A 20,268-nucleotide genomic window follows, 5' to 3' on the forward strand; every position below is an offset into this window, starting at 1 on the left:
GTTTTATGTCAAATGCATTAACAACAATTGCCTTTTTATTGTTTCCGATAACAGGTTATTCGTTAGCTGTTTAGCTAAAGGATGGAGTCCAGGCCCCGGCGACGAGAGCGCTGCGACAGGATTGGACGGGGCTTGTAGAGATCATCGTTGGTGTACCGCTGCTGCTGGCAGAGCTTCTTGCTGAGTCGCCTGGCGGACAGGGCGTCTGCTGAATAAACAAGCACTTTAGTCACACGCATTCAAGGGATTCGCTCGAAGCATCAACATAAAGCGGTCAAAGAGGCATAAAACTCGCGGGAACCGCTTACCCAGCTCAATTGCGATTTGGTTAGGACTAGTGGTGGCTTCATACAGCTATATTAGTTTACATATAATGTGGATGCATGTGGAGGAGAAAATAGAGGCGATAGAGAATAACAATGAGGATGAGCATGAGATATGTAGAAGATCAGAGTCGCAGGGTGGATCGATTTGTGCTGTTTACAAATTTTATTCGCCAATTATAACTTGCTGATCAAAACGTAAAGATATAGGACAATCTTAAAACATCGATCCACCCTTTTGTGTGGGTTAGCAAAAGAGAGATTCGAGGAACACACATGTTCTTATACACACTAGATTGCTACACCAAATGAAACTTAGCAATGATACAGTACGCACCATGCTCCTGCTTCTCCAAAGCCTCGTTCTCCTTCGAGTTTATGCTGGCGTCAGATGGCGTTGGCGATGACTTGGGCTCATCCCGTCGCAGTCTCTTTGCCGGACTGCCGGAGGTGCTGCTGCTCGGACTTCTAAGCTGCGGCGGTGTCGACTCTCGCACCGCTCGTTGCTGCTCCTGCAAGCTGCTCCGTCTTCGCTTGGATATGCTCCGTCGCAGGGATCGTATGTCCACTGCCTCTTCCTGCGTGCCATCCGCACTTAACCTGTTTAGCAAATTCTTTTGATCCTCTATCAGTTGATTGATGAGCTGCAGACGGGTCTTAAACTCGTCTGTGTTTTCTTCGAAGTGGGTCACAAAGTCGGCGGGCAGTTCGTCGCTTTGCTCATTCGAGATTGGGACTGGTGTGGCGGGTTTGTCAGCTTCTTTCGGTAGATCCTCCACTTGGTCGATTTCGGCAGGTTCTTCGGGGGACTTTTCAGGCGGATTTTCCGGTAGGCTTTCCTGGGCAGGCATATTCTCTTCTACATTGGTCTCCGCTTTTTCGCTTTCTCCGCTTTCCGCGGCTGGGAAATCAGGAACGGAGTCAGCAGAGGCTAGAGGTTCTACACTGGGTACTTCATCTTGCGAAGCGCATACGTCTTGGGTTGCCTCCAATTCTGTTTTTTCCGGCTGACTCTCCGCCTCTTTTCTGTCAGTATCTTCGGGTTCAGGCTTACTGCTCACCGCTGCTGTATGAGACTGGGATCCCGCAGTCAGTTCAACAAAACTGCTCGACGATTGCTGCAGGATGTCGCTTACGATGACAACACCACTGGCACAGCTTTCCGCATTGTCGCAAGCACCATTGCTGCTACCATTGGAGTTTCCATTCGTGCCGTTACCATTCTCCACAGGCGCATCTGATTTAACTGGAGCTGCTGAAGCCTCTGGCTGGGTGTTCTTGGCAGGACCACCGGAACTGGGAGGCTTTCCCTCATCGTTTGAGTCGGAGCCACGTCGCTGTTTATACTTAGCTTTGCTTTCGCCGTGATCATCGTGGATCGCTTTATTCTCCGCACTGCCCGAAGAGTTCGATTTGTGGCGATCACGGTCGCGGCCCCGATCTTGATCTTTTCTCCTCGAAGACGACGAGGAACTGCTACTGCTGTGGTGACTGCGACTTTGACTCTCCTTTTCCCGTTCCTTGTCCTTATCTCTATCTTTATCTTTATCTCGATCCGATCGTGATGAGGATGAACTGGACTTGTGTTTTTTGTGTGAGGAGGATTCGTGGCGAGATGAAGAACTGGTTCCCGAGCGCTTGGATGAGGATGACTCTCGATTACTCCGGCTTGACGAGCTTGAGGAGCTCTTATCGTTTTTGGAGCTACTACTCTTATGTTTCGAACTCGAGGAGTTCGATGAGGAGTGCTTAGAGCTGGAACTCGAGGAATGTTTGCTGTGGGACTTGTCGCGACTACGATCACGGTCACGATCGCGGTCCCGATCTCTGCTCCTGCGCCGGTGTTTATCATCTGAGTGGCTGTGGTGTCGTCGATCCTTTTCCTTGTCCTTGGACTTAGAATGGCTTTTGGATTGCGATGATGCGGATGCTGGCAAGGCTGTGGACTCACTCGATTTGGAAACTGCCTCTTTCGGCGCTTCCAATCCAAGCTCTGGGGGTTTATCCTCCTTGACTTCCGTTATTGATGGTTGGTCATCTTCTTTTTTGACATTCGCGTTTGCATTGTGTTGTTTATCCCGAGTTTCAGTCTCATTGGGTGTCGCAGCCAGCTCTGGGAAGGATCCATTACTTCCTTCTGCCCTTTGTGGCGTTAAAGGTGGATCTCCTTTTGGTGGGGCTGGCGGAGGAGGAAGCTCGACTTTCGGTGGTGCTGGAGGAGGAGGTGGTTCAACTTCAGCTGGTGCTGGTGGAGGAGGTGGTTCAACTGTAGGTGGTGCTGGCGGTGGAGGTGGCTCAACTGCAGGTGGTGCTGGTGGGGGAGGTGGATCGAAATGAGGTGACGCTGGTGGTAGGGGCACTGGAGGCGGCTCCACTGTTGGTGGTGCCGGCGGAGGAGGCTCTACTTTCGGCGGCGCTGCTGGCGGAGGGGGCGGCGCAGTTTTTGGCGGGGCTGGAACTGGTACAGACTCCGGTACTGTAGACTCAATACTGGCATTGTTGGCGTCGTCTATGTTCGCCTTCACCTCGGACATAATCTCATCCTCGATGGAAAGAATTTGGGGGCCAGTGCTAGCTGTCTCCGACATAGAGTTCTTTCGCTCAGTACCTGCAGGTGATATAAATCGTAGAAGATAAATTCCGCTTTGTGGCGCCTGGTAAACTCACCTTCGAATGTAATGGCATCCTGTTTGATGTCGAAGTGGAGCTGGCGACCTTTACTTTTCCCTGTTGCAGCACTAGCATCCCAAGAGTTTTCGTTGAACTTTGGCATTTGCGCCTCCTCGCAAATGTTTTCTGGCTCCCCGCTGTTGTGTGCTGTCAACGATTCCGTTGAGGACGCGATGGTCAAGCGACTGTCACTGGACACCTGCGAGAGTTGCGACGCCTGCGAGACGCCATTCACCGAATCCGAGTTGTTCAAGGAGACGTTATTGATCTCCTCCTTGATGGCCAGTGCTTTCCGATCGCTAACTAGCTCGTAAGATGGCGAGGTGTCCTCGTCGTCTACTCCGGGTGGCAGCTCGTCGTCCCTTAAGTCCGACTTGACGGTAGCCCGATCGGAGTCCGGACTTATCTGCTCCAGGTCCGTGGGCAGCAGGCTGGCCGTGGTCTCCACATTGAGCAGGCTGCTGCCGTTTAAGTGGCCAGCAAATGGCGGCAATGGCGGAGCAGGCAGCATGGCGGGTCGCGCTGGCGGAGGCGGCGGGGGTGTGATGCCCAGGTACTTGTAGACAATGCTCTCGATCTTTGGCTCGAATATGGTGGCCACCTTGGGATTGACCACCTGGTCCACGATTTGGTCCACTCCCTTGTCCAGGACATCGGAGCTGAAACAGTCGATGTGATTACGTTACCAAGGGCCCGCCAGAAGCATACTCACTCCAGGAGGTGCTTGCGCAGCCTCTCCCGCAGCTGGACCTTGTTGGTCTCGGGCGTCCATTGCTGCTTGGCCAGGAAATCATTGACCGCCGTCTCCACCCGGTTGCGCACATTCTGGTAGGCGGGCTTCGTGTCCACGTCCGCCAGGCAGCAGTTAAAGCGGAATTCGTCGAAGACGCCCTGCGACTTCACCTCGGCAATCAGTGTCTTGATAAAGTCGTCCATGGTCCTTTGCCCTTGCGATTCTTGTGCTGTTGCTTGCCGCGACACCCGTGAGTGTCGTGGAAATCCAGGATAAACGTCGAGTTTGTCTTTACATGCGTTTACATGTATGTACATATGTTTACGCTAGGGATGGCCGATCCGCGTGAGTTTCGCCCTGATTGGATTCGTGAGTCGCGCGTGAGCGGTAGGTATGCCAACTTTTCAGTTTTTCTAGCCAGTTTTGCCGAACACAGATACAGATACTTTAATTATTTGTACTAATAAGGGATGAAAAAAGTTAATAAAACACTGAAATACAGCAGCAACTGAGTTTAAAATTCTATAAAATCTTAAATTTGTTGCTTTAAATTAATTATACCTCAATAAATTAAAAATTAGGAACTGAAATGTACATATTGTTTAAAATAAGTTTATGTGTTCACATTGCTTTTGGTAAGCTGGAGCCATTGAGTAAAAGTTCAAAATATAGATATTATGTTGTTTTTGGAAAGCTGAATGCATTCACTAAAAGTTCAAGGTATGGATATTAAGTTTACCATACCACAATGCATTACTCTTGCTCATAGTAATTACTAAAATTATTGCATTCCAAGTGCCAAACATTAATAAAAAAAAAGGTTATGTGCCAATGTATACTTAATAGTGTTAAGAAGTCTATAATAGTGAAGAAGTACGTGTACAATAACAACCAAATGATTTAATTTATTAGAAAATATTTATTTTGCGTAAGTAAAACCAAACTCTTTGCCCCACTGTGCATAACGATGCGAGTTTCCTAAATGTAATCGATAAGAATGTGGGACGCCCATTCTTCAGCGATCGTATCGATGCATCGACAGCGTCATCGATAACTCCCGCGATGCCCACGGTTGCAATCGAAGTTTTGGCGCACGCGAAGCCTCTGTGTTCTGGGAAATTGTCAAGTTAATGGTTGTGTTTGGTTGACGAAAGCGCGATTAAACTGGACCGCAGAATGAAGCTGAGCACGGACGCGCACTCCGAGATCGAGGGCGATGGTGCCCACGGCAATGTGCTGTCCAATTCCGCGTCCGATTCCCTGGCCGCCACCGACGAAGTGGCTGCGGGCAACGACGAGTCGGTGGCCACCGAAGGCGACGATGTTGAAATTCCAAAGGACGCCACCAACAGTACGCCTGTACGGCGGCTGGTCAAGCCGCATCCCGGCCAGAATAGTGAGCAGCCTGCGGGAGATGAGTCCGAGCTGGAGAATCAGCGGCGGACGCCAATCCAAAAACAGCAACAACAGCGTCTCTCCATGGTGAACAGTGAGTGTAACAATGGCGCAATTTACCCCGCCCTATGCCGTCCATATGCTAATATATCTGTTTTTTTTTTTGCGTGCGCGCCTGTGTGTGCTGCTTTAGGGAAACGAGATCTTATCAACTTGCAGTCGGCCCTGAGCCCCAAATATATTGGTTATGCCAATGCCAACTCACCCACGCCGCTATCCGATTCTGATGACACGATACGAACGACGAGGCGGCGCGTTAACCAAGCAGCGGCTCTGAATAACAGCAGTAGTGCCGCCGAGACCCTGTCCCGTGACAATGCCTCACCAAGGACCACCGGGGGAGGAGGAGGAGGTGGTGGAGGCGGTAGCGCTAATCAGCTGCTTAGCAAAACCTATATGAGTCCCATTGAGAAGCTGCTAATCAAGAACGGCGCCAGTTCGCCCAACAGCACCGGCTTCGAGGCGGACTCCGAGGATCTGGCCATACGGCCAACCGTGCGCAAGCAGCTCAAGCGCAAAATGAAGAGAATGTCCAAGTCGAAAGTGTCCCTTGACCTGGAGCCGGAAAAGCTGGATGAAGAAAAGCCAGTGAAAACGGAGCCACTAGATATAGGGGAAGTTGACCTGGCGGAAGAAGCCCCTAATCAAGAGGTTGAAACTCCCGAGATCTCCATCAAACCAGAGACTGAGGCTGAGAATGAAGCAGCCGTAGAAGATGTTCATATAAAGCAAGAGGATGCTACCAGTTTAGATATTGTTAGCAATATAGTAGAGACCACGCCCATAGTTGTCGCTGAAGAGCCGAAAGAACTGGAAAAAAGTACTAAAGAATTGACATTTGCCCTGCCATTGGCCGCCTCCACAGAGGTGGATCTGAAATCTCCCCCGGACTTGAGCTCTTCAGCGCTTGCCACCTCCATCAAATCCCCCTCCTCCGTGAGCATCGATAGCGCCAAAGGCCTGTCCATAGTAACTGATCCCGGTTGGCCCACCTACCAAGTTGGTGATCTGTTTTGGGGCAAGGTCTTCTCGTACTGCTTCTGGCCCTGCATGGTGTGTCCGGATCCGCTTGGCCAGATTGTGGGCAACATGCCTAGCCATCCTCAGCGCTCATCCCTTGACAACGCCATCGTTCCCATTCAAGTGCATGTGCGCTTCTTCGCTGACAACGGACGTCGCAACTGGATTAAGCCGGAGAATCTGCTAACCTTTGCCGGACTGAAGGTTTTCGAGGATCAGCGCGAGGAAGTGCGAATAAAGAATGGACCGAAGAGCGCCAAGTACCGTCAGATGGTGCCCAAGCGGACAAAAGTTCTCATCTGGCGTCAGGCCATAGAAGAGGCGCAAGTTATGGCCGAGATTCCGTACTCCGACCGCCTCGAAAAATTCTACCAGATCTACGAAAACGCGGTGTAAGTAGACTATCTCTCACTTTCCCTATTATCACAGTGAATACAATGTAATGGTTTGCCTTTTCAGTACTCTAAATAGACAAAAACGCAACCGAACCAAGTCAATGATGCAAGACACTTCCGACGTGGGCAGCAGCCTGTACGACTCCACGGACAACCTGCACAACAAGCAAGCCACACATTTGTTGGCCGTGAAGCGAGAACGCTCAGAGTCGCCCTTTAGCCCGGCTTTCTCGCCCTTAAAGAGCAAAAACGAGAAGCGGGCCAAGCGCCGAAAACTGAGCAATGGCACCGAAGCGGATACTGGCAGCATCAGCATGGCAGTAACTCCTTCCCAGACCGAAACCACTTTGGAAAAGACCCACTCGCCTGACGGCTCCATTTACGAGAATCCCGAGTTCAGACAACTCTTCGATGCCGTCAAGGAATACGTAATGGTGCACCGTTCCGAGGAAAAAGTGGAGAAGGTTCTGCTCGCCGTGGTTAGCAATATCTGGTCTCTGAAGCAAATCCAATTGCGCGAGCTGGAACGCGACTTGGCCAGCGGCGAAATGGAGGAGCCGTTAGGCTCATCGGTAGTGGGTCGTGGCAATGGAGTTGGCACAATCAAACGGCTCTCGAATCGGCTGAAAACCATGATGGTGCGCCGTAGCATGACCCCAGTGGTGACTCCGAGTACAACGCCAGCACCATCGGAGCCAGATCGTCGCCTGGCGGAAGCGCCGAAGCCCAAGAAGCCCGTCAACCGGCCCATCGAAGAAGTGGTTGAGGACATCTTGCAGCTGGACAGCAAGTACCTCTTCCGTGGACTGGGCCGTGATCCCATATGCAAATATTGTTACCAGGCGGGAACCGATCTAGTGCGCTGTTCGCGCAGCTGCTCGAGCTGGCTGCATGCCGACTGCCTGGAACGAAAGGAGACAGGAGCTCCGATGCCCAAAATAGGCAGTCGAAAGGCCTTGGTCATTACACCCACATCGAAATCTCCCAGTCCCGATGAGGAGCATGTCACAGCCGACGGCAAAGTGGCTGCCGGTGGTACTTCACTGGTTTGTCATGAGTGCAATGTGGGCGAACCGGAAGGCTGTGTCATTTGCCATCAAGTTGAATCACCAGCTGTACCAAGCACTCCCATGAAGGAGGAGGCACCGTCTCACATCCCAATCGAAGATAAGCTCCTGACATGCAGCCAGCCACTGTGTGGCAAGCGGTTTCACACGAGTTGCTGCAAATATTGGCCGCAGGCGAACAGCAGCAAACACTCAGCCCGTTGCCCGCGACACGTGTGCCACACATGCGTCTCTGACGATCCCAGCGGCAAGTTCCAGCAGCTGGGCAGCTCCAAACTGGCCAAATGCGTTCGCTGCCCGGCCACCTATCACCAGGACTCACATTGCATTCCAGCCGGCACCCAAATGCTGAATGCTACCCACATAATCTGTCCGCGGCACAACATCGCCAAGGCGGATGCTCACGTCAACGTTTTGTGGTGCTACATCTGCGTTAAAGGCGGCGAACTGGTATGTTGCGAAACATGCCCCATTGCTGTGCACGCCCACTGCCGGAATATTCCGATCAAGACCAACGAGAACTACATCTGCGAGGAGTGTGAGAGCGGTCGCCTTCCGCTTTACGGTGAAATCGTGTGGGCGAAGTTCAACAACTTCCGCTGGTGGCCGGCCATCATCCTGCCGCCCACCGAGGTGCCCAGCAACATACTAAAGAAGGCCCACGGCGAGAATGACTTTGTGGTGCGATTCTTTGGCACGCACGATCATGGCTGGATTTCGAGGCGCCGCGTATACCTTTACATCGAGGGGGATACGGGCGATGGCCACAAGACCAAGTCGCAGCTGTTTCGGAACTACACCACCGGCGTGGAAGAGGCGTCGCGCTTCCTCAAAATCATCAAAGCCCGCCGGCAGGAACAGGCCATTGGACGGCAGAGCGGTAATAAGCTCCATCCGCCTCCATATGTGAAAATCAAAACCAACAAGGCGGTGCCGCCGGTGCGATTCACACAGAATCTAGAGGATTTGAGTGCTTGTTACTGCCAGCCGGGCGACGATCATCCCTGTGGCCCGGACTCCGGTTGCATTAACCGCATGCTGTTCAATGAATGCAATCCGGAATTCTGCAAGGCGGGCAATCGTTGCGAGAATCAAATGTTTGAGCAGCGCAAGTCGCCACGTCTGGAGGTGGTCTACATGAACGAGCGGGGATTCGGACTCGTCAACCGTGAGCCCATTGCCGAGGGTGACTTTGTCATCGAGTACGTGGGCGAGGTGATCAACCATGCCGAATTCCAGCGACGCATGGAGCAGAAGCAGCGGGATCGGGACGAGAACTACTACTTCCTGGGCGTGGAAAAGGACTTTATTATCGATGCGGGACCAAAGGGCAACTTGGCTCGGTTCATGAACCATTCTTGCGAGCCCAACTGCGAAACCCAAAAGTGGACCGTCAACTGCATCCATCGTGTGGGCTTATTTGCCATCAAAGACATTCCAGTGGTAGGTTTAAATGGCACTGATCCCACAGTAAAAGTATATCTAATGAAACTGGCTTTTCCAGAACACGGAGCTCACCTTCAACTACTTGTGGGACGACCTAATGAACAACAGCAAGAAGGCCTGTTTCTGCGGAGCAACGCGCTGTTCCGGTGAAATCGGTGGCAAACTCAAGGATGGCGCGGTTAAGGTAAGCTGTTCAAAAGAAATACACAACTTGCACAATGCCTAACTAAGCTGTAAATCTATTCTGTTTCTAGGAATCGAATGCGCAGACAGCCAAGGGAAAGGCCAGTGCAAAGCTGAAGCAGATACGGCGGGGAAAAGCATCCGCCGTGCGCATCCACGTAAAGGCTAAGAAGGCTCCCAAGGTTAAACACATAAGTGCGGACGATGAGCCAATGGAGGTGAAGAATGAGTAATTGATGCCAATTAGTTATGTATCGCTTAATCTCTAGCAACTTTTTTTAACATTACATTATTGTTGTATTATGAATCATTATTATTAGCTTGCACCACATGTATTTATTTCCTAAACGTTATGACTATGTTTTTAAGACAATCTAGCGAAGATTGTGCTGCCCAGATTGTACTGAAAGATGTTGTGAAAATAAAGTGAGAAGATTATTGTATAAGCTGTTCTATTATAATGTTATAAAGTTTAATCAATCAGTTCAGTATAGTTGATATTGTTTTCGCATATAGAAAAGGTTTTTTAAATTATACATTAGAAATTTGTTCATATTTCATTGTTTGTCGCTTAGTTACAGTAAAGCTAGCACTTTGGCATATATAAACTCGTATGACTATAAAACTAGACATATCTAAGTCTAAGATCTAGGAGTACGCACTTTAAACTTAAGTGGATATGCACTATACAAGGATAAAAAATGAGTGCCAAAAATAAAGCGAGTGCCCATTGTTAAGGCGTTACAGTAAAGTAACCCGAGTTGAATTTTGGCACAATTGCGTCGACCTTCTTCACGATCGAGTTGAGCGACTCACGAGACATCTCGTAAAGCGTGTTGAGTGAGATCAGGCGCATGCCCTGCTGGTTGCACACCTCGATCACAGACCATTTCTCCAACAGTTTCAGGCAGTTGCGCACGGAGTCAGTTGATATGCTTTCAGCTGCAAGTAAGAATCATGCTCGATTGCATTAAGTGTAACTACTGATTCAAATAGCTTAGTCTTACCATAGATGCAGCTGCCGCGCTTGACTTTACTGCTCAAATCATTGATCACAAAGTTAATAAATTCAGACTCCAGCATGGAGTTTTTGTGCAGTATTTGCAGGGATTGCGCCACCGTCACATACGTCCAGGCGAATGGCGCCAGCACCTCGCAAATGTAGCGCTGCTGCGCCAGGGTTTCTCTGGCGAACAACAGCTTGGGTTCATCAGCTTCGCCGTTGCGCACATCGTCGTCCTCGTCAAGACAGTCGGCCAGGCTATTGGCCAAGCGCCTGCACTCCGCATTTGGCACTTCACCGTGCAGCTATTGAGCATTGAAATCGTATTATAATGAAATAGCGAATAAGGCGGAATGGTTTGTAGAATATACACTACCTTTTCGGACACAATGCAACCACTAATCAAGAGGTCGTCCAACTGTTTGTACAGCAAATGCTCCAGCACCTGAGTCGGTTTGTTCAGAATAAATTCGTAGCGATAGATCTGGCAGTTTTCCAGAGCGGTGTCTATCAGCTTTTTGCGAGTCACCGAGGCGTCTTTCTTGTTCTCCGTTTCCGGAAGCAGGGAGTGGAAGGTGGTCAACAGTATCGAACTGAGGGCAAAGTGCGGGGTCAGCATGTTCGAGTAGTAGGCCAGCTCAATAAAGCTTTCCACTGAATTCACAGCCTTAATCACTAAACGCCCATTCTCATCCCGAGTGCGAGTCACAAGACCTAAACAATACAAATTAAATTAGCCAGGATACCAAACGAAAAACCGACGTTCAGACTACCTGAACCGAGTAGGTCACAGGCATATGCCACAATCTGCGAGGATTCCCCGGAAAAACCGATGTCTTTACAGCCCGATAACGAGTTTCGCAAGTCGTCCAGTGCCTCGGCCAGCATCTGCTCCTCGGCACCGTTTCTAAAGCGGGTAAGCAGCAAGAAGGCTAACGCATTGGTGGACATCACAGACGTGGCTGCGGCGCAGTCAAAGACCACCTGGCGCGAGATGCTCTCAATCAGATTTCGGTGTTCCTCGCACACAACATCGGTGCCGTACAAGGAGGAGGTGGATTGGTTGTGCTGCAGGACCCTGAGATAAAAGAGCAATTGGTATACATCAATATTGAAAAACGTACTCATATTAATTACAAAAGAAGCAAAAATTTGAAACAGATAGTTAAAGCCACAAAAACATACGACTACCCATGTCAAATCATCTTCAGAAGCCTACCTGGCAGATGGTTTGTAGACCTTGGCATTGTTGCCGTCCTCTCGGGCTATCTTGTTGTACGAGCTGACCAGCTCACGTATCGAGTAGGGCTCGTTAAAGTCGATGCGCATGAGGCCGTAGTTCGATTTGAGGGCCTTCCAAATGCCCGAGATGGCCTTGCCGAATGACTCGGGTATTTTCTTTTCGCCCTTCTGCTCGCGCACAAAGTTGCCGTCGACGAGACGCTCGTAGTTCACGGAAACTGGTACCAGCAGTGCGTCTGGTATGCTGCCGTCCATGAAGGCGTTCACAATCACAGAGAGAATGCCGCCCTTGGGCATGCACGGCTTGCCAGTGCGCGTTCGTCCGCCCTCGATGAAGAACTCGACGTTGTGGCCCTGCTTTAAGGCGTGGGTGAGATACAGGTGTAGAGCAGCCCGATAAAGCACGTCCTTCTTGCCCTCTACAGGATCAATCTTGCGTTTGATGAAGAAGGCACCCAATCCACGCAAAAGCCCACCAAAGACGGGTATTTGCAGGTTGTTGCCAGCGGCCACCAGCGGACTGCGTATATCGTTGTTCGTGAGTATCCACGTCACCATGATGTAGTCCAAATGGCTGCGATGCAGCGGCACAAAGATCAGCGGAGTGCCCGGCGAGCGCTCAGTGGCTGTTTTCAGCATCTCGATCTGCTTCGTGTTCGTGACAACGCCGGAGAGGAAGCAGGGTAGCAACTTGTACAGGATCCAGGAGGTAAATGCCAATAAGCCGTTGTTTAGGGTGGAGCCCATGTCCTTCAGGATGCTAATGGCGCGGTGCTCCTGCTTACGCAGAATAGCCTGGTATGATATGCCCCTTTTCTCATCCTCCTCCTCCTGCGACTCCTGATCACCACTAGCACTGCGCGTGAGCAGACGATGACCATTTTTAGCGTACCTCTGCTCCCTCAGCGTCTGCTCGGCAGCCTGTTTAATTGCATGCTTCAGCACAGCATCGTTGTGCACGATCTCGGTGACCTGATGGATGCAGGTCAAAATAAGTACTGGTTTTATGAGCTTTAAGGGGTCACCCACCTGTCGGTACTCGAACTTCTCGCTGCGCACCACCTGGGCAACATATGGGAAGAGCACGCCCCAGTCGAACAGCTTCTTGAAAGGCTTCTGACCCGACTGCGGGGTCAGCTCCAACATATTCTGCGTCCCGATGCCATGAGCCACCGAATTCTGCGTCTTGGGCTCCTGCAAAGAAACGATCGGAACGATTCTGTGATTGTGATGCAACGGGGATGCATATAGACGCCATGTAGATGGCTCAAGTGGTACCTCGAACCAGCCGCGAGCGTGAAACTCCTTCAGGGTCATTATAGCTAAGAGATTCTACTGTTCTACAGCGCTTTCCAATTGTTAATTCGGAATATACGCATTTCCATGCGCCCGGCTTTTTTTTGCAGGAAATCGACGGCCGATAGGTCCTGCTCAGCTTTCAGGATTGTTATCGATTGGCAGGACGAGGTGGCAACGCCGGGAGTACTCAAATTCAAATGGTGCAAACTTTTGGAAAACCCTTTTTTGAACATTTAAAACATAGTTAAAACTGTTTATTCTATAGAGCGATAGAGTTAGGAACCAATGTTATCAACATAAATAAATGTAGTTCAGTTCATTTTTGGCAACTAGATTTATTACTTTACGGACCTTGACTGAATTGCAATACGGACACGGTATTTACAATTCATTGAGTGGAAATGTTTTCTTATCTGCAATAATAGACACTCCCTGCAATTGCGTCACGGCATGTACTATGTGATGGGGTTAACGTTAATGGAGGATGGGTGCCTGATAGGCGGGAAAACTTACATTGGATGATCGCAAAGTGACCAGGAGATCGCTGCGTATGGTGTTGATCTTGCTGAGGTAGCTCGTCCGGTAGCTCAGGTTCAGATTGGGAAACAGGCCAGCGATGATTACCGGTGCCCTGCAATCATAATCGAATCGGGATGGCGTTACAATCAATCATTATCAATAAATAAAATATCAGCAATGCGGGTGGTGCTGCAATCAAATCAGAAGCACGCAATTAACAATACAACACCTCTTCGATTATTATTCGGCTACTTGAGCGGTCGACAGTCCAACTTCGCCAGAGTTCATTAGCCCAACGCGCAGTCATCAGCGTGTATATATTTTTATATGGAAAGTGGTGTATGTTTTTAAGTAGTGCCGCTATTGATAAGTGTTTAGTTGTTCATAAAATATGGCGCAGAATTGAACTTTGAGCGCGCTTTGTATGGCTCTACATACAATTGTATCATCATATTCGCTTCAAAATCAGCTGACATGTTCAGAGGCTAAACATTTCTTCGCTACTGTGTAGAAAACATACCTTTCTCAAATGTAATATGACGAAGCTTCTGGCAGTTGGTTTATAATTCCAAATATTTTTTTAAGTTTTTTAAATACTAAAATGGAGTGGTTAATTGGCTCTTAATCTTTACGTGAACTTGAAATTGAAACCATACTACAACTATCAAAACTAGGCGGATGCCTAAGTAAACAATATAAAATAAATTACATAAGTGTTCGCTTTTACGTTCGCAATACGTTGAAAAGCACGTTTTTCTCTCATCAAGTTTTTAAATACCCCAATCTATTTACGCTGAATTATTTTGTCACGAAACCTTTTCTTGATTAGACAACTACTCAATTGCAAAGAAAATATGTAAACGAAACTCACCATTTATACGAATTATAGGAATTTATAGAATTTTGGAGTCGAATGACAAATTCGTATTGCTATTAAGCATAAACTAAACAATGAAGTGCGTGTTTCCTGCGCCTTTCAAAGCAATAGTTCACTCTCAAGAGTGTTCACTGCATATTAATCAGGGGATAGTGCTGCCAGACGCGCAGCCGCCGAAGTGGCCAGACTGGAAAGGATAAAAACCGTTAGATTACAGACGCTCAAAAGCAGCTGATAAAAGTTCAACAAACTCCGGTTTACAAAGCAAAACAATTGTTGTTCGTTATGTTTCGAATCCACTGCAACAAGTGCTTTCGACGCCGCAACGTTGAGCCAACGGTGATCTTCCACATGACTCAGTGCCAGCACGTCATTTGTGCCTCCTGTCTGACCGAGTCCACACCAGAAAAGAAGTGCCCAGTGTGCAAGCGGGATCTGCGAGCGATCCCTATCGACAGGAACTTGCCTCCCAACGTGGCCAACTACTTCGAGGATCCGCTTCGATTCCAGCAGCTCTACCGCAAGGTCAGCAAGTTCCAGACCGACCAGCGAGCATCGGACAACCTGGGGTTCTATCGCCAGATGCAGGAGCACGAGACGAACGAGCGCCGCCTAAAGGGCTTCTGCAAGATGGAGGCGCAGTTCAACCAGCAGATCCAAATGGAGAAGAAACGGATCGCCGAGTGTCGCGCCTACATAAAGTACCACGAGGAACAAGGTCTCAAGAAGCAGCAACATGCCACCGAAGCTGACAAGTCCTGGGGCCATCCATTACGTCGCCCCCGCCCACGGACACCCTCTGTAAGCACATCGGATAATACCCAGACGGATGAGCACATGGCGACCTTCTGTCTGGACTCGGACATGGATTGCCTTGAAGACGAAACCCACCCATCCGACAAGAAAACCTTCAACGGGGATATGAAAGACTTTCAAATTTGATCAGATCTTTTCCCAATTCGAGGTTTGTATATACAGTCACATTTTTTCATTCTTTAGATCACTGTTTAACCAATATAGTGTAAGACCTTTATATGTACGAAGTGCTTAAGTAATAATATTAGAATAAGTTCCAGCTGGAGAACTTTAGGCAAAGATCGTTGGGACCATAGCGTTAATTTAAATCCAGTATAAGCAATCTATATGCTAATCTACAAGTGGACTTCGCAATCTTCTCGAGGTGTGGAAAATTTCGCGGCTTATCCCAAAATCGAGATCGAATGTGTTGTATGAAGGTCTAGGACAAGTGGATTCCCGCATTGGATTATTTACCTTTATTGCCCAGCGATACGAGATGAATGTCACGCTTTCTTTGTGGCCCCCAAGCTGATCGAAATCCAGCGAGATTACGAGAATAGCCATTGTGAAATCTTAATCAGATAATTGGGTACAAATTTAACAGCGGCAATCGTTCCGATAATTGTTGCCAAGAATGATTGGCGAGCGAAATGTGGGTGGGTGGGGGATTCGGTGGTTATCACTGCGAGTGCACCATCGACAATTGCGCCTTGCAAAGAGAGTGTTCGATGGGAAGTGGGTGGTTGATAGGGGAGCTCCTGGGGGCGGAAGAAAGTGTTTGTGCCGGAGTAAACAACACTATTGACGCCCGGTGACGTCAATGGGCGACCGATGACCCAGGGCAGCCTCCCAGCGTAGGTTAGCACGTGGATGATAGGCGGAAGTCTAGCAATTTGCATTCCACAGAGGGCCAACTGGACAAAGGGGCATTGTGAGTCATGGCCAATGGAGCAACCACCTGTTGTGCGATCGAAACCAAAACAAAACATAACTACGGTGGAGCATCTATAAAGGAAACCACTATGTATGCATACCTTTAACTGCATTAAGTCGCATTTGAATTAAAAGTTAGTTTTATCGCTGTATGTTATAAACAACGGCAATACAAAGTGTTTCTTATCAAGAAAGGTTGTTTTCTGATTACAAAACTATAAGTAGAATCACTAGAGATCGCAGAAGATATCAGTTATATATCTCATCAAATGTTGTCAAAAAAATATATCTTATCAGCTTATCAGAATCACAAGTGTGCACTCAAATTTAATCCTAATCTATAAAGAATATATAAATAATTGATTTGATACATTTTTGTTATTTATGAAGTTGAACCTTGAACTTTAAAGCATGTAATCCATCATTTCGTGCCAATAATATGCAATTAAACTAATCTAAGCCGTAAAAGTTTTAGCCAAATGAACAGCCCATGTAGATAAGGAAAAATACCCAATTGACGACCCAACGAAACTGGGAAAACTTCTGAGCCATGAGCCTCCGACTTAGGCAAGCTCCACTGTTGTTCATTTAGCATGCATTGGATAACTTGCGAGTGCGCCTCTAAAAATAACGGCGCTTCTTCCTCGCCAGCGTTACTTGAACTTGGAGGTTGGGGGCGATACCCACACTAACCGAGAACCATTCACACCACTTGCGATACCTACAGATAGGTGCTCGGCTCGGCTGATGGGATTTATTTGGCTTCCATCTGCGCCCATTTGCACTCACCTCGTCTTGGCGAATATGTAGTAGACAATAAGGGCGACTGATGCAATCTCGATGCCGCCGAGCAAAGAAATCTCGGCGACGCGCTGGGCAAAGTTCAGGACGGTCGTCAACATGTTGATGGTGGCTCGGCGATGATTATGCTGCGACCTGGACCCGGGCACTGGATCGGATCGGATCGGATGGGCTGGACAGCAGTGGCACGGTGCTACTAGTCAGTGGGATGGGTACAGTGATGCTCCGGCATCAGCCGGCGGCCTAGTGATCGGAAGTGGTCTCGGAAACGTACCGACCCCGACGATTAAACAACGCGAGACTAATCAGACGCGAGAGCGACCCTTTTGGTGGCAGCGGCCACTACTACTGCACTGCCATCCACTGTGGTGGCAAAAAAAAATATGAAAAATGGTGGAGGAGATGGAGATGATGGACGCGCATCGAAACGCTCCGCTCCAGCGTTCTCTCTTCGGGATGCTGATGGCAATGGCGCTCTCGCTCTGCTGGCCAATCGGTGGTGGCTATATGGTATTGCGTTCTACCCAATATAACCAGACATCGGTAGCGACCCGCACATAGAAAAATATCGTATGATCCGAGGTTTGAGATTTTGCGCGAGATAGCATCTACACTTTTTTGGCAAGCCCAGCTACACTCGTATCGTACAGCTATAAAGTGGCTTCGAAACCGGTTTATTGCTATAAAACCGTCGCGCAATTACATCGGTTAATTGAATCAAATATATATCCTTTATTCTGGTGCTGCTGTCCGTCTTTGTTTCCCTTTCGCCTTTCCTTTTATTCGCCGCACCACAGAGGGATTCTGATTCGGTTCACTCGGTGTTCGCGCGATACGCAGAACCGCGCCAGTCGACCGTTCGTAGTGGAATAAGAGCGGCGACGACGCTCGACGTTTAATTAAATGCCAATTAACGTGTGACAATAAGTGTATGTGCGGCCCATGGATGTGCGAACGTGTACGAAGACCAAGATCGGCGGCAGCACGACGATAACGAAAGCTACAGCCGCCACATCTGCTGTTATCAGCGCGAGCGGCAGTAGTGTGAGGTATAGTCTGGGTCTGGTATTGTATGGTATGGTGAATGATAAGGGAGAGGAGGATCGCTGCCTCGGGCAAGACGACCAAAAAGAGAGCCAACTAAATGTGCCTAAGACTAAGAGTTTAATGAGCATTACTGTCGCACTCTATGTATTATGAATAAAATTCATACAACGTTTGTGGTTTATTATAATATAAAAGTGTGTCAGCTCTACTCTGGGGAAAGTAAGTTTACTTCTTGGCCGCTGGCTTCTTGGCGGCGACCTTCTTCTTGCGGGCGGCGAGCAGCTTGGCGCGGTTGGCCGCAGCCTTGGTGGCCACATTGGCGAAGTGGGACTTGGCCAGCTCGACGTTCTGCTTCTTGGCCTTGGCCAAAACCTTGGCCACGGTGCGCTTCTCGGCGGCGAGGGCGGCACGACGCTTGAGGACCTCGGCGTATGGGTTCAGCTTGATCAACTGGCGCACGTTGGACAGGGGGTTCAGGCGGCGCACGCTGCGGAACACACGCTTGCGGGGATCGCGCAACACCTTACGGATCTCCTCAGACTTGAGCAGACGCGACAGATCGGTGTTGGCCATCTTGGGCTGGGGCAGGTTGTAGCCCTTCTTCAAGGTGGATGGCTTCTTCCAGGTGCCGAACAGATCGTTCAGGCGGGCGAAGGCCGACTCGGTCCAGATGACGAAGCGACCGACATGACCGCCGGGGGCCAGCTTCAGCAGATTGAGCTTGTCCACGTTGATGGTCTCAATGCCGGGGATGTTGCGGAAGGCCTTGCGCAGACCCTCATCCTTGTCGTAGACCACCAGGGGACCACGGCGAGCGATGCGGCGACGGTCGCGCATGGTACCACGGCCAGCACGGAAACGCTGCGACTTGTACACCTGCGGAATGAGTACCAAATAAGTTAATAGTGTGCATATTTCAGAAATTAGGAGACAAAGTTTTTAGCAAATCTACGCAATCTATCTAAAAGAAATGTTTGAAAGGGTTCAAAAGATGTAGCTCTTCCGTTACCACGATGGAAGCCGTGAAACAAGTTTCAATCGTAACGCCTAGAAGAGCATTTTATCTGGCAACGCAGGATATCCTTGCAAGCATCTGACCACCAGTAGAGTAGCCAGTTGCTTACACGCTGCCGAGTAAGATCTAACCATCCAAAATGTAGGAAGCTAATAAAAAGATAGTACGTAACAATAAACCATCACAACTCCACGTTTTGTTAGACTAAAACGTTGAATCACGCTGGTTTGTCCAATTGCTACGCCAGTATACGCAAGGTTAATGGGTATAAACTTTCACTAAGTGGCCTAACATCTTCTAACATCAAAGGTTACCCACCTTCTGGATGTCAGCCCAGATCTTCAGGCGACGCAGGAAGATGACAGCCTGCTTGGTCTTCTGGACCTTCTGCACCTCATCGGAAACGACCAGGGGGAACTCGGAGACGCCGTCGATGACATGGCCCTTGGACTGGACCAGAGCGGGCACTCCGGAGGCGGCAATGGCCGACACCAGGGCGTAGCGACGCTGGTTGACATTCACCTTGCGGTGCCAGCGACGGAAGGTCTTGGTGGGGGCGAACATGCGTCCACCACGGCACATGTTGCCGAAGGCACCCTGGCCGGAACGGTGAGTACCGCCACCACGCACACGGGGAATACGGGCCACAGCGCGTCCGGTACCCCAGGATTCGGCGGAGGTCTGGTGACCTGCAAATAGGAATTCAAACGGGTTAGACTCACACAAATAAGGAGTTAATCACAGATTACTCACCAGCCAGCTCGCTGACGGCGTAGGCCTGTCGGTTGTTGCGGCGGAGCAGCTGGTGAACCTCGTTGACCACATCCGGACGGATGGGCGCCTTGAACACTGCCGGCAGGCAGATGTTCTTGTCCTTGGCTGGCTCGTTCTTTTCCGTGTACACGGAGACCAATGGCCTGGCGTTGCCTAAGCTCTGAAATTGGATATGGAATTCGTTTATGGTTTAGTTCACTGCTCACTGATCACATCACAAAACACAACAACCGCATTTCGCCACCGCCGCACATTCCAAACACGTGGAGGTTAGGGCGACACTTTTACACTATTTTCGCGTCGTTTCGTGTGTTAAATCCAATGCTTTGGCGTCGCAGGCGGTTGCGGAGTGCTTTGGGCGTCGTTTCTCACCATTTTCGTTGATTTTCAAACCCAATGAAAGGTGTTAAATATTCTGCAAACGCAGATACCGTCCTCTTTTTATTAAGAAGAACGAAGAAAGAAAGAGAGCTGCCGGAAATGGCCGCCAATCGCGTTCCACGGCGCAGGGTTGCATTTGCTAACAGCGGCAAGTGTCAAGTTAGCAGCGTGCCTTTGACGTTAACCAACACTTTTAGCGATATTTATCCCTGTAAGAAAAGTTTTTGTTTATATACTCGTAATTATTTGAATATATATTACAAATTGGAATTATATTACAAAATTAA

General features: G+C 49.3%; 5 protein-coding genes across 10 annotated transcripts; 2 read left to right on the forward strand and 3 right to left on the reverse strand.

Annotated features, from left to right (window-relative positions):
* Position 1: 1 nt before the first annotated feature.
* Positions 2-4,047, reverse strand: LOC6538204 (histone-lysine N-methyltransferase SETD1B). Of its 5 annotated transcripts, none has more exons than XM_039376036.2 (5): positions 3,706-4,047; positions 2,991-3,652; positions 661-2,931; positions 309-354; positions 2-205 (listed from the first exon to the last, which is right to left on the reverse strand). In XM_039376036.2, the coding sequence occupies exons 1-4, from the start codon at positions 4,041-4,043 to the stop codon at positions 347-349; spliced, it is 3,279 nt and encodes a 1,092-aa protein (XP_039231970.1). In that variant the 5' UTR covers positions 4,044-4,047; the 3' UTR covers positions 2-205; positions 309-346. The 5 variants fall into 5 exon arrangements, with proteins under 5 accessions (XP_039231970.1, XP_039231972.1, XP_002098732.2 ...); XM_039376038.2 differs by having other exon boundaries at positions 2-208; XM_002098696.4 differs by lacking the exon at positions 309-354.
* A 749-nt stretch (positions 4,048-4,796) lies between these two features.
* On the forward strand, positions 4,797-9,735 carry LOC6538205 (probable histone-lysine N-methyltransferase Mes-4). The gene is made up of 5 exons (XM_002098697.3): positions 4,797-5,215; positions 5,315-6,593; positions 6,661-9,106; positions 9,168-9,293; positions 9,364-9,735. Exons 1-5 carry the CDS (start codon positions 4,903-4,905, stop codon positions 9,523-9,525), a joined length of 4,326 nt encoding a protein of 1,441 aa, XP_002098733.1. The 5' UTR covers positions 4,797-4,902; the 3' UTR covers positions 9,526-9,735.
* LOC6538206 (glycerol-3-phosphate acyltransferase 1, mitochondrial) lies at positions 9,736-17,645 on the reverse strand. 2 transcript variants are annotated; one of them, XM_002098698.4, is made up of 8 exons: positions 16,753-17,645; positions 13,350-13,467; positions 12,567-12,731; positions 11,515-12,509; positions 11,069-11,373; positions 10,672-11,009; positions 10,300-10,600; positions 9,736-10,234 (listed from the first exon to the last, which is right to left on the reverse strand). In XM_002098698.4, exons 1-8 carry the CDS (start codon positions 16,863-16,865, stop codon positions 10,026-10,028), a joined length of 2,544 nt encoding a protein of 847 aa, XP_002098734.1. In that variant the 5' UTR covers positions 16,866-17,645; the 3' UTR covers positions 9,736-10,025. The 2 variants fall into 2 exon arrangements, with proteins under 2 accessions (XP_002098734.1, XP_015048703.1); XM_015193217.2 differs by lacking the exons at positions 13,350-13,467; positions 16,753-17,645 and adding an exon at positions 12,816-12,972.
* LOC6538207 (RING finger protein nenya) lies at positions 13,473-15,327 on the forward strand. Its single transcript, XM_002098699.3, has one exon. The coding sequence runs from the start codon at positions 14,518-14,520 to the stop codon at positions 15,172-15,174; it is 657 nt and encodes a 218-aa protein (XP_002098735.1). The 5' UTR covers positions 13,473-14,517; the 3' UTR covers positions 15,175-15,327.
* A 282-nt stretch (positions 17,646-17,927) lies between the features above and the next one.
* Positions 17,928-20,128, reverse strand: LOC6538208 (60S ribosomal protein L4). Its single transcript, XM_002098700.3, has 4 exons — positions 19,973-20,128; positions 19,580-19,760; positions 19,145-19,515; positions 17,928-18,687 (listed from the first exon to the last, which is right to left on the reverse strand). Exons 1-4 carry the CDS (start codon positions 19,973-19,975, stop codon positions 18,037-18,039), a joined length of 1,206 nt encoding a protein of 401 aa, XP_002098736.1. The 5' UTR covers positions 19,976-20,128; the 3' UTR covers positions 17,928-18,036.
* Between the last annotated feature and the right edge of the window lie 140 nt (positions 20,129-20,268).

Source organism: Drosophila yakuba, chromosome 3R (genome assembly GCF_016746365.2).
Source record: "Drosophila yakuba strain Tai18E2 chromosome 3R, Prin_Dyak_Tai18E2_2.1, whole genome shotgun sequence".
Taxonomy (NCBI): Eukaryota; Metazoa; Arthropoda; class Insecta; order Diptera; family Drosophilidae; genus Drosophila; species Drosophila yakuba.

What these genes read in the sequence shown, in the direction of transcription:
- LOC6538208 (XM_002098700.3), bottom strand. An exon ending in CGCCGTCAGCGAGCTGGCTG is followed by an intron (nt 19,516 to 19,579) that starts GTGAGTAATCTG and finishes TCCTATTTGCAG; the next exon opens with GTCACCAGACCTCCGCCGAA. An exon ending in TCTGGGCTGACATCCAGAAG is followed by an intron (nt 18,688 to 19,144) that starts GTGGGTAACCTT and finishes CTCATTCCGCAG; the next exon opens with GTGTACAAGTCGCAGCGTTT.
- LOC6538207 (XM_002098699.3), top strand. Translation starts at nt 14,518, where the DNA reads ATGTTTCGAATCCACTGCAACAAGTGCTTTCGACGCCGCAACGTTGAG.
- LOC6538206 (XM_002098698.4), bottom strand. Translation starts at nt 16,865, where the DNA reads ATGTTGACGACCGTCCTGAACTTTGCCCAGCGCGTCGCCGAGATTTCT. An exon ending in GTCTACAAACCATCTGCCAG is followed by an intron (nt 11,374 to 11,514) that starts GTAGGCTTCTGA and finishes CTTTTATCTCAG; the next exon opens with GGTCCTGCAGCACAACCAAT. An exon ending in GTTGCATTGTGTCCGAAAAG is followed by an intron (nt 10,601 to 10,671) that starts GTAGTGTATATT and finishes AATGCTCAATAG; the next exon opens with CTGCACGGTGAAGTGCCAAA.
- LOC6538204 (XM_039376034.2), bottom strand. Translation starts at nt 4,043, where the DNA reads ATGTACATACATGTAAACGCATGTAAAGACAAACTCGACGTTTATCCT. An exon ending in GGATGCCATTACATTCGAAG is followed by an intron (nt 2,932 to 2,990) that starts GTGAGTTTACCA and finishes TATCACCTGCAG; the next exon opens with GTACTGAGCGAAAGAACTCT. An exon ending in TTTGGAGAAGCAGGAGCATG is followed by an intron (nt 209 to 660) that starts GTGCGTACTGTA and finishes TTGTTTATTCAG; the next exon opens with CAGACGCCCTGTCCGCCAGG.
- LOC6538205 (XM_002098697.3), top strand. Translation starts at nt 4,903, where the DNA reads ATGAAGCTGAGCACGGACGCGCACTCCGAGATCGAGGGCGATGGTGCC. An exon ending in CAGATCTACGAAAACGCGGT is followed by an intron (nt 6,594 to 6,660) that starts GTAAGTAGACTA and finishes TTGCCTTTTCAG; the next exon opens with TACTCTAAATAGACAAAAAC. An exon ending in TCAAGGATGGCGCGGTTAAG is followed by an intron (nt 9,294 to 9,363) that starts GTAAGCTGTTCA and finishes TTCTGTTTCTAG; the next exon opens with GAATCGAATGCGCAGACAGC.